Source organism: Oryzias melastigma, linkage group LG21, assembly GCF_002922805.2.
Source record: "Oryzias melastigma strain HK-1 linkage group LG21, ASM292280v2, whole genome shotgun sequence".
Taxonomy (NCBI): domain Eukaryota; kingdom Metazoa; phylum Chordata; class Actinopteri; order Beloniformes; family Adrianichthyidae; genus Oryzias; species Oryzias melastigma.
In genome coordinates, this window is record NC_050532.1 from 1791180 (window position 1) to 1805651 (window position 14472).

Here is a 14472-nt window from a genome sequence, read left to right on the forward strand (position 1 = left end):
TACAAGCACAACTAAAAGTTTTCTTGACCTTTGACCTCAAAGGACACCATCTTCCATCCATCCATCCATCTTCTTGACCGCTTCTTCCCTTTCGGGGTCGCGGGGGTGCCGGAGCCTATCCCGGCTACTGACGGGCGAAGGCGGGGTTCACCCTGGACAGGTCGCCAGTCTGCCGCAGGGCAAGGACACCATCTTGAATTTTCTAAATAAAATTACCTTTGGTACGAGCTACAAATTTAAACTCCTACGGATTTCGGCTCCTAACTCCTCCAGCACCATTGGGAAGCCGCTTAAGAAAAACTGTTGGAATTAGAAGTTGTTGATTTTGAACGGCATTAGCATTGAGAACTAGCAAAAGTGGCGTTTCCTTATTGCTCACAGTTTTTACCAGAATATTGTGAAAATGTAAGGAATGTTTTATGGTCTCATAGCAAGGCAGAAAAGAAGAGATAACTGAAACCCGTTAAAAAGGTTTTAGGTTTATTCACCTTCTCCCCTCACCCACAGCACTCAGTGATTGTTTTCATCCATATTTAGACCTCTCGTATGTTTCGCCCTTAAGTTCGCTCTTTGCCCTTCAAATCTCCTCAGAGTGTCAGTTTTTGGCTTTTTCTGTCGGTGTTTTTAATTTGATGGATACCCCGCGTTTATTGCCTACAAAGCACTTCACAAGTTTAACTGGAACCACCCTATCTACCAAAAGTCCACAACGCAGCAAGTAACACTGAGTACCGGCATCATCTGAGTCCAACTGTCCACTCTAGCAGGTAATGTGAACATAGTCTCACACTTTCTGAGTGGGCGAGACCTCGAGACCCAGCAAACAGGGCAACGAACAGACCAAGTTGTGGTCAAACTTCCTGAGTGGTGGGTTTGGAGATGGTGCTTGACATTTGCTTACAGCAAGTCATTTGACCTGATTTTTTGTGCGTCGGACAGACACAGACTGATAAAAAGATAACAACATTGAAGCAGGAGGGACAAGGTTAAAACACAGGAAATGACTTTGTTGTCGTGCAATCGATGCATGTATTCTCTGTTGCATCAACGCTTGGGTAATATATACACACAAACGGCTATGACGTGCATAAACTTCCTGGGTCTCAGGCTGACAGATAACAGTTCTGCATCACACAGAATTCCTTTGACAGTCAAATGAGAAGAATTGAACATCTCGTTTTCATATTCAGAGTTCCCCCCACACCTTTGCTATCACCACTGAATATTATGTCAATTTATACAGATGTAAATCCACAGAGATCAATGTTTGTATCCTGGATGCAGTGAGTTGGCCACGTCTTCGTAGGAAATATTAGACCACTCTTGTGGTAAAGTTGACATTTCAGCAAGAAAGATGTCATGTCAACTCTATTTTGAACATTTCTCGCCAGTATGGAGGAAGTTAAGTTCTTCACCACTGGTGTTTATTATCTTAAATGTTGGTCCCCTGTTGGATCTGTGGTACTTCCTCTTTGACTCCCTTGGGATGGAATCACATACCCTGATGATTTTTGTTTTAATTTTTTTATCTTTACCAATTTTTTTTCTCAAATTGGGCATATTGAAAGAGTGGAGATTTAAACTCCCAAAACTGATATCCATAGGATGCAAAAAAATGCTCAAAAATAGATAAAGGGGCGGGACTGTGAACACAAGTGCCAGAGCAGGAGTCACACTGTAAAAAATGAAACATTGGATCAATTAATAAAAACTCTGTAATTTGTTACATTTAATAATAGTAAGTTTTTTTATTCAAATTAAATTTCTAAGTTGAGTAAACCATTAAAATTTTAATTTGATGAAAACTAACCATTTTAAATGCAAAAAATTACAGAACTTTTGTTAATTGATCCAAAGTTTCACTTTTTACAGTGCAATAATCTGTTTTTAAACCATATTGTCCCAACTTATGACATTGTAACCACTTCACTCGATCAGACATGTCATCAAAGTGAGCGGTCCTGGTTGAGTTTACTGTTCCCTTGGAAGACAGAATGGAGGAGACCAACGAACACAACCGGGCCAAATACGCCGAGCTAGTGTCAGAAAGCTGGAGTAAAGGCTGGAAAGCCCACTGTGAACCAGTCCAGGAGCTGAGGATTTGCTGGCCAGTCAGTGTTACAGTTTGACACACCACTCATTTCGTGTAAAATTTTAAAAATACAATAATTAAAACCACAAATAAAATAACAAAAAAAAATCAAGTTTCACCTAATAAATATTTCATAAATATTTTGTTTTTTAGTGTTCCAAAGGTAATTTACGATCATATATATGGATATACTTTACTCTGAAAGGCTTAAGAAAATCATGGTATGGCCCCTTTAAAGTGGTTTTTGGATAGTATCTATGTAGTATGCATAAGCAGTGAAATTAAATCAGTTAAGATGCAATAAAATAATATACAGTGTTCCTTCGCTATATTGTGGCTTTGATTTTTTTCAGTGCAATTTTGCATGATGTTAACAATGCTGTGTGTTGTGCATCCTACAAGGCTGTAGACCTGTGTCTCCGGTCCAGAATGCATTCAGTTTCACACATTAACATAAATCCTCAATTGTGATCGATCTTTGTGTTCGTTCTATAACACTGGACTTATTTTTCTATGAAGGTTTGAACTTTGAGACTTCAAACTAGAGAGAAAAGTGTGAAAATTTTCACTTCTATGGGAGAAAAGTTTAAAGAGTGTGTAGGGAGGAGTTTCACTGACTAAAAACATCTACAATCCTTTGTGGATTTCACCGATCATGAGGGACTACTGCACCTTGAAGAGTAGAAAACATATGAAATACCTGAAAAGTAATTTCTTTGTCTGTAATGCTTAGTTTTACGTCCACATGGCCTTGAAGTTCCTTTGATACAGACACACTCAAAATAGAGCTGGGAGTTTGCTGAAGTTGGCTTTCCAGAAGCTCAAACTTCTGTAGAAAAAAAAACACATACAAGATGAAAGGATGTAAATAATAAATAACATTGATCAAATGCTTAATATAAATATTGCATCGAAAACTAATAATTACATTCAGCACGGCCTCAACAGCAGAGTGTCCATCCTTGGCCAGAAAATTCTTATAGGGGTAAAGTCTGTGAATGAGTTTGTGCAAAGAAAGCATGGGGAAAGTGTTCTGCAAAAAACAAATAAAAACATGTTATTCTCGACTTTTTTTATTTTTTGCTTTATTATTATTTTTTTTCATGTTTTTTTTAATCAAATCTCACCAAAACACGAATGGCAGGAAGCAGATTGTCCATTGGAAAATCTGGGAGGCCTAAAGTGGAGGATTCTTGGGAGCACAGCGTGGTGGCAAACGACAGCAGCTGGGACACTCTGACACACAAGATCAACCATGACACGGCAGAATTGACCTCGTTTGGTCTACATTTGTGTACGTTCAGAAATTCAGAAACTAGAACAGTAGGGTTATTTTAAAGGTAAAAAGTGGGATAACAAAAAATAGCCATATTAAAAACAGATGAAGTGAAATAAGCATAAACATCCTGTCAATTAGCATTATTTCTCCTAATATTTACATGTAAGAGTCATTTTCTAAGAATAATGCAAATCAACCCTACACTTCTGTTGCTTTTTTTGGTTTCTTTTTTTGTTATTTTGTTTCTCACAAAAGTACAATCAAAAATAAAGTGGAGTCACTAGACAAAAATACAAAATGTTGAACCAAAGTAAACATGTAGAATGTCTTTATTTTCTTACCTTTCTGCCGCAACATTTGCACCAGCTGAGTACAGCAACTCCAGCTGATCCTGAAAACATAAACGTGAGAAATGTCATGTGACAAAACACACAGGAAAGTCCAAAAACACACAGATTTACAGCCTAACTTTATTAAGACACTGTGAGAAAGGTTTAGGGCTAGACGGTCAGGAGATTTGGATCTGACCTTGAATGGAAGGTAATAGATGTCTCTGGCCTGGAAACGAGAGCGCAGAGGCGGATCCAATGGGTTCCCTTTGTACTTGGAAACAGGAAGACCGAGGGCGATGACCCAGAAGTCTTCGCTTACACGAACAATCTTCCATCTGTCCAACTCCTCTTTGGTGTGCTCCTGCAAAGTTACACAAGACTTCTTTTTAACCACATGGATAAGACATTTCTGTCTAGAACACAATAGCCCTTTATTTGCATTGTGTAACTGTAACTTTAACTTAAGAAATTTGCATCTAGAGACGCTCTAAAAAACCCAATGAAGAAATCTGTTCTAAAGAACATGCCGATATCCCTCCAGATGAAATCAGACCATACTTTAAAGACAATAACCTGACCTGCAGCAGTTTGTCGTAGCGCTCTGCTGCCATTAGGAAGCGACCGTCGTCCAGTTGCATCTCTCTGTTTTCCAGCAGATTGTTGAGGATAGGAAGAACGTTTCGCTCAGCTTTCTCCAACCCCTCCAGAACCAGAACCCGGCCCTGTGTTGCTGCTCTAACGGCACACTAAAAAACAAAAGAAAAAATAAAGATAACCAATGACAAAAAAATATAATCTTTCACAAAACATCTGCATACAATGGAGAATCTTTATTTTAGTTGTTCAGGGGTTCTCGGCTTCCTGCTCACAGAAGAACAGAATAATACTGGAGGTGTATATTTGTATAAACCCCTTCTGTATTTGAGGATTTTTGTTGTATTACTATGCCTTTCTTTTTGGACTGAGTAGATGAAACAGGCTCCCAAGACAGGACACGTTTAAAAACAAAGGAAAAAGGGGGCGAAGAAGCTGAAGATTGAATAGAGAAACACAGGAGGGAGGTGGGAAATAAAAAAGGCAACAAATTGCTCCAGGTTCATCATTATTACATTCATAGGGACAGTAGATATATACAAAAAGGGTTGGGATTGCCCACAGATGCACTCATGCACACACACTGTACAAACATTACTAAACTGTGAGGGAAGAATACAATAATCTTTTATAAAGAGCTAACTAAATCAAAGAAATTCTAACTATACTGAAAAAAACTGAATGTAAAAACAATCGTTTCAATAAAATGTTTCCTGTTTTCTGTCTTGCAAGAAAAAAACATTCTTATTAATAAAGTTTTTCAGTAGCAAAATAATCTTAGTTTGAGAAAACATGTCTTAGTAACTAGAATTTATTTCTTAAAATAAAAATTAAATTTTTCTTATTCAACTGGCAAATTAATTTTTGCTTATTTAAATAAGTTCTGCCAATGGGGTAAGAATTTTTCATGTATTTCTGCGGGGCCTGTTTTGACAGTGAGAGATGAAATGAAAACCATGTGACTGTAGCCTTATGGGGTATGAAAGAGCCTAAAATGAAAGAAAAAAAAAAATCTCTTGAGCTAAAGAGAGAAGAGGAGCAGCAAAAGCTCTGGGACTGACACATTAAGCATAAATGTAGGACGTTTAATCAGCACAGCGCTCCGTGGAATACGTGAGTGTTCTGGTTACCACATAAAGACGCAGGCATGCCACCATCACTGTAGAAATGTGTGTGAATGGACAAAGGGTGACTGGTACAAAGCTTTGGGCCTTGAAGGTTGGAAGCTACTATATGGGGGTAATTTACTGCTTACTATATAGTACTGAAGTCTTTTTGTCTACCATAACAAATCTTAAAACACGTGTGTAGAGTAATAGAGCTAATCTGCCCAAAGGGTCATAATAACCCAAACAACTCCTAACATGAATAAAGGTTTGGTTGTTCGACAAAAGACTTCAAATTCTGTTGATTTCCATCTTCCCTTTCAAGGACTTTTATCTTGACTGGTGTCTGTGGCAGACATAAAATCTCACAGTCATGGGAGGGATCATACATCAATGTTAGGGTGGGGTCATCTGGACCCCATAAGAGATCACGAGGTTAATGGGTCCATTTTACAATGGAAACGCTCAAAATACCGGACCAGACTGGACTGGGCCGTACAGGGCAGCTCAGTGGAAACAAGGCTTTAGATTAGCGCCTTGGAATGATCTCAGACCCTGCTTATTAAAAATGTCAACCAATTCACGCTCACTTGGTCAATGTAGAAGGCCGTCCCCGAACAAATTTCTCTCCTCTGCTTCAGATCAGTCTCTGTCGTATCTCTGGACAGAGTGACATATTCTACTTCCCGTTTAGTCAGCTCCTGGAGAAAAAGAAAGAGCAGTCACAAATGCTTCAAAAAGATCAATTATGTTGACTCCTCGCCGTATTAAGTGAGAACTTTTAAAAAGACAATAAGAAATCCCTGTTCATGGAAGATGACATGGTTAAGATTAAACAAGGATGAACTACAGTAGCAACTGTCTTGCAATAATGATAGATATTAGTTTATTTATGACATGAGGCATACCGCAACTCAAGAGAATGTGTCCAATTTAGTCTCCACAGACTTTCCTTAGAGCACATGTGTCAAAGTCAAGGCCCGTGGGCCGGATACGGCCATTCAGATAATTCTATCCGGCCCTCCAGATCATTTTATTTTATTGTTATTAATGACCCGATGTTATATTGTGCTTATTTCTAACTTGTATAGTTTTGACAAAATATATTTTAATGGAGAGTAAAATATTGGAATGTATTTAAGGTTTAGGCTGATTTATTCTGGATAAATATTCCTGCATTTTTATTATTCATAACTGTGTTAAAAAGTTACAGTTTTAAAGTTTTAAAAATGGGCATTCTGCTAGCTTTTTGGACTATTTTTATATTTACTAAAAAAAATTTAGGCTGTTTTGGAGTTTTGCTACTATTTCAGCTGCATGCTAGCTGTTTTGGCTAATTTAGGCTTTCCTTTGTAAGTTTTTTAGGCTGTTTTGGAGTTTAGCTAATATTTACATCTCATTTACAGCTCTTTTGGCAAAGCTTCGTTTTTTTATTTTGTTAGTTTGTTTTTTAGACTAATTTGGCTTTTAGCAAATATTTTAGCAAAATCAGCTTCAGCACTTTCGGCTATTAACGTCAGCGTTTTTAGCTATCAGCTTCAGCGCTTTCGGCTATCAGCTTTAGCGTTTTTAGCTATCAGCTTCAGCGCTTTCGGCTATCAGCTTTAGCGTTTTTAGCTATCAGCTTCAGTGTTTTTAGCTATCAATTTCAGCATCTTCAGCTATCATCAGTAGCATCTTCAGTGGCCAAATTCATTTTACAGCATTCACACTAGTATTATCACAGGTAATGCTATATATCTAGCTCATAATTATGTTAAAAAGTTACAGTTTTCAAGTTTTAAAAATGTAGTTTTAGAGTGTTCAATAAATGTTTATCTTGTTCGGCCTGCGACCTAAGATGTGTTTTGGATTTTGGCCCCTTGTATGATTGAGTTTGACACTCCTGGTTTACATAAACACCCCATCTGTTTGCCTTTGAGACATTTGCTTTTCTTGTAATGACAATAGTTGTAAATTGGAAAAAAAATAGACACACAAGAAAAGCGAACATTATTTCCTTTTTAAATGAAAGGATTTTTGATTCTTTTGAATCAAACATTTCTTGAGTGGCACTGGGGGCAGGCTTTGGGTCACATTCATCGATTCTACCAGCTTGGCAGGTAATCAATGATTGAGAGTTTAACCATAAGATCAAGAGCTTGTCCTCCATCAAACACATCCAAGATCAAGTTTGACTAAACTCCTTCAAATGTCTTTCAAACATGATTAGCTCGTGTATCTACCCAGGAATCTGGATGTAAAAACTTCCACTATCTATCTGCTCATCTAAAAATGCCCAAAAGACAAATAGAACATGGAGAGGTGTGAGACGGTTGGTTGTTGCTGCTCATGATGTTACACTTTGTAAGTGAGGAGTTCCCATCAATAGTTGTGTTTGTGTGAAACATAAGCACTCACAAGATACTGCATGGCGATTGATCGTCTCAGGGGTCCCGGGGGTCCAATAAGAAACACATCTTGGCCTAAAAGGTCTTTCTGCATTATCCATCGAAGGTGCTGAACTACAGTCTGTGGCAGCGAGTCTGAAACTGGTGAGGCCACACATACCGGTGTTTAAATCATCTGTGTTTCACATGTGGTTACAGATTGTGTCACTTGTGCTAGAGTGAGAATTGCTTACAGTGTTTGACGGGGACGAGTTCTGGATTCTGAGGTTTTTTGAGTTTGTAAGAGACTTCGCCGATCGTTATAGAGTCACCTGCAAAAGAAACAAAATGAAATTTGATTAAAGCTTTCGTCCTTTAAATCTATTGCAGCAGGAATACATTCACACTGGTAAGTTATGGTTTATTTCTACTGATTGTTCACTTTGACAAGTCTGAATGCTGACCTGAATTAAAATGTCTATTGGTCAGTGTCTTTGATCGAGAGATGCAGCTCTTTTACTAATTCATTGTGGCTCTTTAGCTTTAAAGAAAACTTCAAACTTAACGAATCAACTAATCAATTTATGTTTAGATTTTGTCAGTTAGGCCTAACTGATTGAAATGATGGTAAAAGCTTTAATCTGGTCTCAGTGGTTTACAATCAGAGTGACATTATCTTATTGCATTTACATGTATAGATCTTAAAACAATTTTGGATTCTACACTAATGTTGTCATATTTTGTTTACTAGTAAAAGAAGAAAAAGAATGAAAGAACCCAAAATTCACTAATAGAAAATCTTATGCTTCTTGCATGCTGGAAGATCTGATTAAACACAGGATGTTTTATTTTCAAGTAACTAAAATGTGCTATTGTCAAAAGTTAAAGAAGTTAAATATGGAAAAACTCAATTGTAGAGAACATTTCAAAGGTATATTTTATAAATGAATGACCACAAAAGCATAAATAAACTGTATTTTTTAACTTCATGGTGAAACTTTGCAGCTCTCACTGAGTTCGGTCCATAAGAACTTGGACCAAATAGTTAAACTATTTGCATTTAGCGTTAAAGATTGTAGACCCCTGATCTAGACTTTTGCCTGTATATAACTTCCCCCTTGAATTTCAAACAGGAAGTAAGGGAGTACCCACTGGTTCCAACAAGCCCATAGACTCTCATTGATAAATAGTCATTTTATTAGTCAGCACATTTAGCACATTTTACAGGTAAATAACACAAATTTAGATGTAACATTTAACCTATGTGATCTCTTATGAGGTCCAGATGACCCCACCCTTATATTGATGTGTAATCCCTCCCATGACAAAGGTGGACAGGATTTTATGTCTGATACGAACACCAGTGAAGATAAAAAGTAGTAACAGTTCAGTGTGCTGTCTTGTGGGGTTCAGATGACCCCAGTTTTAATGTAAACATGCCTACGATAGTACAAGGGTTACATCAGTCCCGTTCTTATATTCAGACAATGATCCAGACGAAGTGTAAACCTTTACTCTCGATTTGTGTTTTCATTGCACTTTGATAATGGACTAACATTTGCAAGTGTGTGACAGTTGCTTTTTGACAGCAGAATCAAGATTGAATAATTGAAGTGGCTGCCAGGCACATCGGTGCCTGCAACCTTACCCTATCTTCCTCTGAAGGAACGTCTCACCAAAGGAATATAATATTTTACAGCCTTTTCAGATGAAAATTAAAGATCGATACTTGGTGATAACCCATCAAGAATCAATCACAGGACTAAATGTCGCGATATATCGCAGTAAACCTAGAATAAACCATATCAGCCTTCAGGGTCTCAGTCCATTTGTTTGTCCAGAGTGTGTACAAATGCGTTCACCCCTTTCACACATTGTCCTGATAGATGTGGTAAACAAACAAAATAAGGGAGATAACTATTAGGAGTTTGTGTCTTTCCACTCACACAATTCAATACATGATCCACAATTCAATACATTCAGGATTCAACTAACTTTTTGTCGATACGATACAGTTCGATTCTTTATTTCTTATTCGTGTGGCATTTAAAGCTATAAACAACAGTGCATGACGTTTGAAAGAGAAATGTATACAGGTGATGACTTGGAAGAAGCAAGCTTATGATTGGACGTCTTTTTGTTTGCATCACATGTACATAAAAAGACGGTAGAAAAAAACAAACAGAAAGAGAAGGTTCAGTTTTCCAGAAGTTGATTAATAACTTTTTGGTTAATCTTATACCTTTTAACCAACATAATCTTGTTCATTTCTGTGGTTTCCAAAAAATACTGCAGTTCCTTGATCAATTTTCAATACGTATCTATTTTTTCATTCCTAACTGATACTGTGTGGATGTGTGGAAGTGAAAAGCATCACATGATGAAAGTCTGATGAGCTACAAACAGCCAACAAAAACGACCCCATGGAATGAAGCTGAAGAAACTGACTTTTTGGTTGGAAAATATCTGAGAGATGGAGCATTGATTTAATAAATTCACAGTAGCCCAAAGACTTCAGATCAACATGAAAAATGGCTTTTTAAGACATTTAGGTTGTGGGATTTTGGTTAAAAACTTCATAATAAAACACTACTCTGAACTTTTTAAAAAATATTTAAAAAATATATTATAGGGGGAGTTTAAAGCATACCTGCAAACTCCTGCTCATTCTTTGATTATTTTGTTGCCCAAAATTTCCTAGAGACTCACAGCTTTGGCTCAAACGGTCTATATTGTTGGTTTTACCCAAGACAGAATATCAAGTTGTTCTCTGTCACAACAATTAGTGTTCTAGGGTTCAGGAAACAGTACCGTGGTGCCAACCATCACAGCAAACAAATAATCCATATTTTAGATTTTTGTTTTCCAGTTTAGAAATCTACAATATAATCTTGAATTATGTCAGTGTTTGGGCCATTTGGTCTGAATCTACAGAGAGAGAAAACATGATGAAAGGAAAAGGTAGAGGAACCCATTGTTTGTCTTTTGGCTGCTCTATAGTAGCGTCTCCACAGCCAATCATCTGCCTCCATCTACCCCCATCAGTATCCTCTGCAGCTGACATTCATTACTCTCCTTTCCAGAGCAAACCTCCACCTCTCTAGATGTTGCTCCACCTGCGTCCTCCTATCACTACAGCATATGTGGCTCTCCTCTTTGGCATGGAATCACACGATTGCTCAGAAAATGTTTCTACAACATCTCGCTTCTTCTTAAAAGTGGACACGACATTTCTCCTCCTTTCCTCATCCTCCTCTCATTCTCCAAGATCTTGTAAAACAGACTAGTCAGAAACTCTCCTAAAATCTTCCATACCTCCACAGTTATGTTGTCACGACCAAATTAAATGTCTTTCCACTCTTCCTTCTCCACAGTGGCCTCCTCTTTGCTCTCCAACATGTTCCTCATTCACCAGCTCTTCAAACTTCCATCTTTCCATCACACAAGTGGAACCTGTCAACACATTTCCATCTGTTTCTCCACCTCTCCCACCTTTGACCCCAGTTTGTTATAAAAGTCCTCATCCGTCCTTTGACCCCCCACTTTCACCTTCTGATAGATCTATCAGCACTTTTGTCAGCGGTCTACCCAGTGTCCAACTTTTTCTTATCTAACATTTTTCTCTTACTACACTCCTGAACTTCTTCATTTCACCGCTAAGTCTTCTTCCTCGATGACATATATATACGTGTGTGTTAGCTATAATGCAGATGTACCCCCTTGTTATGACATACCTGAGGAAGTGCTCACACTTTTGACCTCGTGAGTTCGGCGCGTCCAGCCATCTCTTCCCAACAATGAACGCACAATATTTCGCATCCGTCGGGCGGCCACGGTAGTCACGCCGCTGCACAGTAGCTGTGGATGCATTATTCTAACGGTTTAAATGTCCAATGTAGACATTAAAACATCTGACCGGGTGGAGAGTCGGCTTGAGAGGCGGAGCGAAAACACAGACGGACAAATACGTCCTGACGTCAAAACTGTCCGTGTAAAACCGGTAGCTGCCGAAAAAAAGAGTTCCGCCGTCACGTAACCAACGAACTAAACCCAAAATTGTATTTTCCCAAGGAGGAAAAATGCTTGGATGAATTATTCTAAAATGGTAATTTCATTAAACATTTTTTAAGTCAATTTCATCAAAATTTATTTTAGAAAAATATATTTTTAAAAAAGATACCACAGCTCATTGTTAAAATTAGTTTTTAGTCATCTGAAAGTTCGGTGTGCACCGTGGCTGCATAAAAGGTCTGTAAATATTCACCTTTTTTTCTCTTTTCCCATGTCATTCATACTTTTTTGTAAATGTTGTTTATAGATGTGGAAACTTCACATCTAGCCCCATTCTCTAGTATTCTGTAGGGCTTTTTGAAAACCACTGACATAAAATACAGTTTTAGTAACAGAATCAAACAGTAGTAACTCATATCAAGACATTTTACTTTTTTAAAAACCCAATATATTATTTGAATTTTAAGTTGTTGTTTGCAACTCAAGCAAATTCTGGACTATCTTTAAATTGTTTGCCCCATAAATAAACTTACAAATAAATTCTGTTCAATGACTTAAATTGTATCATCTGGTTTAACTTGCGTACTATCATCTTGCCAGGCAGACCCTAAAGAAGGCTAGTGTTTGTTGAATATATTGGGCAAAATGGCCACTGCCTCCCAGGGCTGCACAAATACTAATTAATACTAATTACTAATTAGTCACATGAGCAGGATTGAAGCTGATAAAAAGTGCAAATTTAAGGATTTGAATTAACTCAGTAAGAAAATCATGATGGAAAAAATTATTGATTCAGAGTATTTCCACAACTGGAACTTACCTGTTGTGGATTTTTCTAGTTTGCACCGTTAAGCAGGTGAAATCAATTCTGACTGTCGTGTATTTTTTTCCTATTTAGGTAATGATATCTATGATAACTGGCATCAGGGTAATGGGTGGCTTGCTGATGCTTGTGGCAATGAAAAAAGCCTGGCCCATCAGATGCAACTATTGCTCAAAATGCTGAAGAATCCAACGCTGGTTTGGTAATGAATGTGTCATGATTCAGTGTATTTTGTGCAGTGCAATTTGTGTGAGGCTGAAAAGTTACAGACAAATCACGATGCTTACTTGGCCCTAACGGGACAAAAAAAAAAAAAATCAGCTTGTGGGCTTCAGAACTAGACCAGGGTGCAATGTAGGAAGATCTGATGATGCTGTTTTCCTGTCCAACACAAGGTTGACTGAGTTTGTTTGAATTCCTTTATGATAACTTTACTTAGATGCATTTCTAACTGTGTTCAATAAAGATCTAAGCAGGTTTAAGTCAACCATAGGACTTGCTTGCGACTAAATTCCTTGTGAGGAAGGGAGGGATTTGCAGGAAATGAATCCCAGACCTGGCATTTTGCAAGAACAGTGTACAACGCTGCAGACTTCCAGAAAAACAAAATAATTGGTCATAAAGAGAGAAAACATCAAAATAGACAACAAAAGTTGTTCATGGTTTATTAATATCAATGTCATATATAACTGTTTACAAAAGGCCTGAACACAACCAAAGACATCTCCAAACTAAAAAAAACATGGAAACACAAATAAACACATGTACACTTTGTAATTTATTTACTCACACATTTAACTTCACATATACACACTAATCCATGCGTATCTATACCAACGCACACAAATGTATGTTTACTTGACTATACCATAATAATACTGTGTATAGTGGGGACCGCTCCTCAAAGAGTCCATGATGGACACCATCACAGTCCTGAGCACAAGGCAGTCTAGGTTGAACCCCGACCCGCTTACACCGTGACTCAGCACCAGCTACCCCCGCAACAGGCCTAGCATGGCATGGGGTGCAGGCAAGGCCTAATCATCAACCCCCAAGAGGGAGGGGACTAGCAGGAGCCAAAGGCCAAGATAGGACGACAACCAAAGACCTACCAGGCTCCAGACAAAAGTGAAAAACCAATTCCCATGGAGGCACAGCACCCCCGCCCTCTCCATCTCAGACGTAATGTGATCCTCAATTCATGAATCTCTACTGAAGAACAACCTCTATCAAGTGGACAGGGGCCACACAACTGAAGACACCAAGGCACCTGGCACACCACCTGACAACAAGCCTGACAACCCAACAGGATTTGTATTGACTAATGCAGGTAGACAAAAGTAAAAAAAAAACTCAAAGAAAATATAGCAAATATTATAAGCCTGGGCCTAGACACCAGAGTGAGTTTCAGAAACTCACTCTGATCAAAATGGTGTTTTTAGCATGTGGCATTTTTATGATGATGAAGGACAAACATAAAGAACATTCAGATTAAGATGACATTTCTGAGTATTTCTTTATTCAAATCGGAATGAATCAGGAGAAAATGAAAAAAAAGGCTTTGATAAAGCATGTAGGTGTGATGTCGGAACTATCCGTAGGGCACAAGCTCCCTGCTTCACACCATTCTGTTGCACGTTGATCCATGAACGTCTTTGTTTTCCTCGTCTGAGCTGGAATCTGGATCAGAACTGTACTCCTGGATAGCTCTGATATTGCTCACCGCTTTTGTTGCACCAATATTGCTCAGTTGGGGGATTTGAGAGGCTTTAAACTAGCAGAAGAGAGTGTAAACAGATGGGTGATGGGAAATGGGGGCGGGTTTACTCCACACTAAAACATTTAAAATTGTGATGTCACAAATAG

At 38.1% G+C, this 14472-nt stretch overlaps 1 protein-coding gene across 2 annotated transcripts in view; it reads right to left on the bottom strand.

The window, feature by feature from the left end:
• Positions 1 to 11766, bottom strand: part of vwa8 (von Willebrand factor A domain containing 8) — an 83569-nt gene extending 71803 nt beyond the window's left edge. Inside the window, exons 1-10 of one of the 2 annotated variants that reach the window (XM_024286400.2) lie at positions 11507 to 11766; positions 8027 to 8104; positions 7804 to 7934; positions 5994 to 6104; positions 4282 to 4449; positions 3900 to 4064; positions 3713 to 3762; positions 3220 to 3328; positions 3021 to 3125; positions 2793 to 2921 (exon numbers count right to left, since the gene is read on the bottom strand). In XM_024286400.2, coding sequence (XP_024142168.1) covers positions 2793 to 2921; positions 3021 to 3125; positions 3220 to 3328; positions 3713 to 3762; positions 3900 to 4064; positions 4282 to 4449; positions 5994 to 6104; positions 7804 to 7934; positions 8027 to 8104; positions 11507 to 11642 — 1182 coding nt within the window. In that variant the 5' untranslated portion in view covers positions 11643 to 11766. Of the gene's footprint in view, positions 1 to 2792; positions 2922 to 3020; positions 3126 to 3219; positions 3329 to 3712; positions 3763 to 3899; positions 4065 to 4281; positions 4450 to 5993; positions 6105 to 7803; positions 7935 to 8026; positions 8105 to 11087; positions 11256 to 11506 lie in introns of those variants that run through there. The other variant, XM_024286401.2, reaches the window with a different exon arrangement.
• Between the last annotated feature and the right edge of the window lie 2706 nt (positions 11767 to 14472).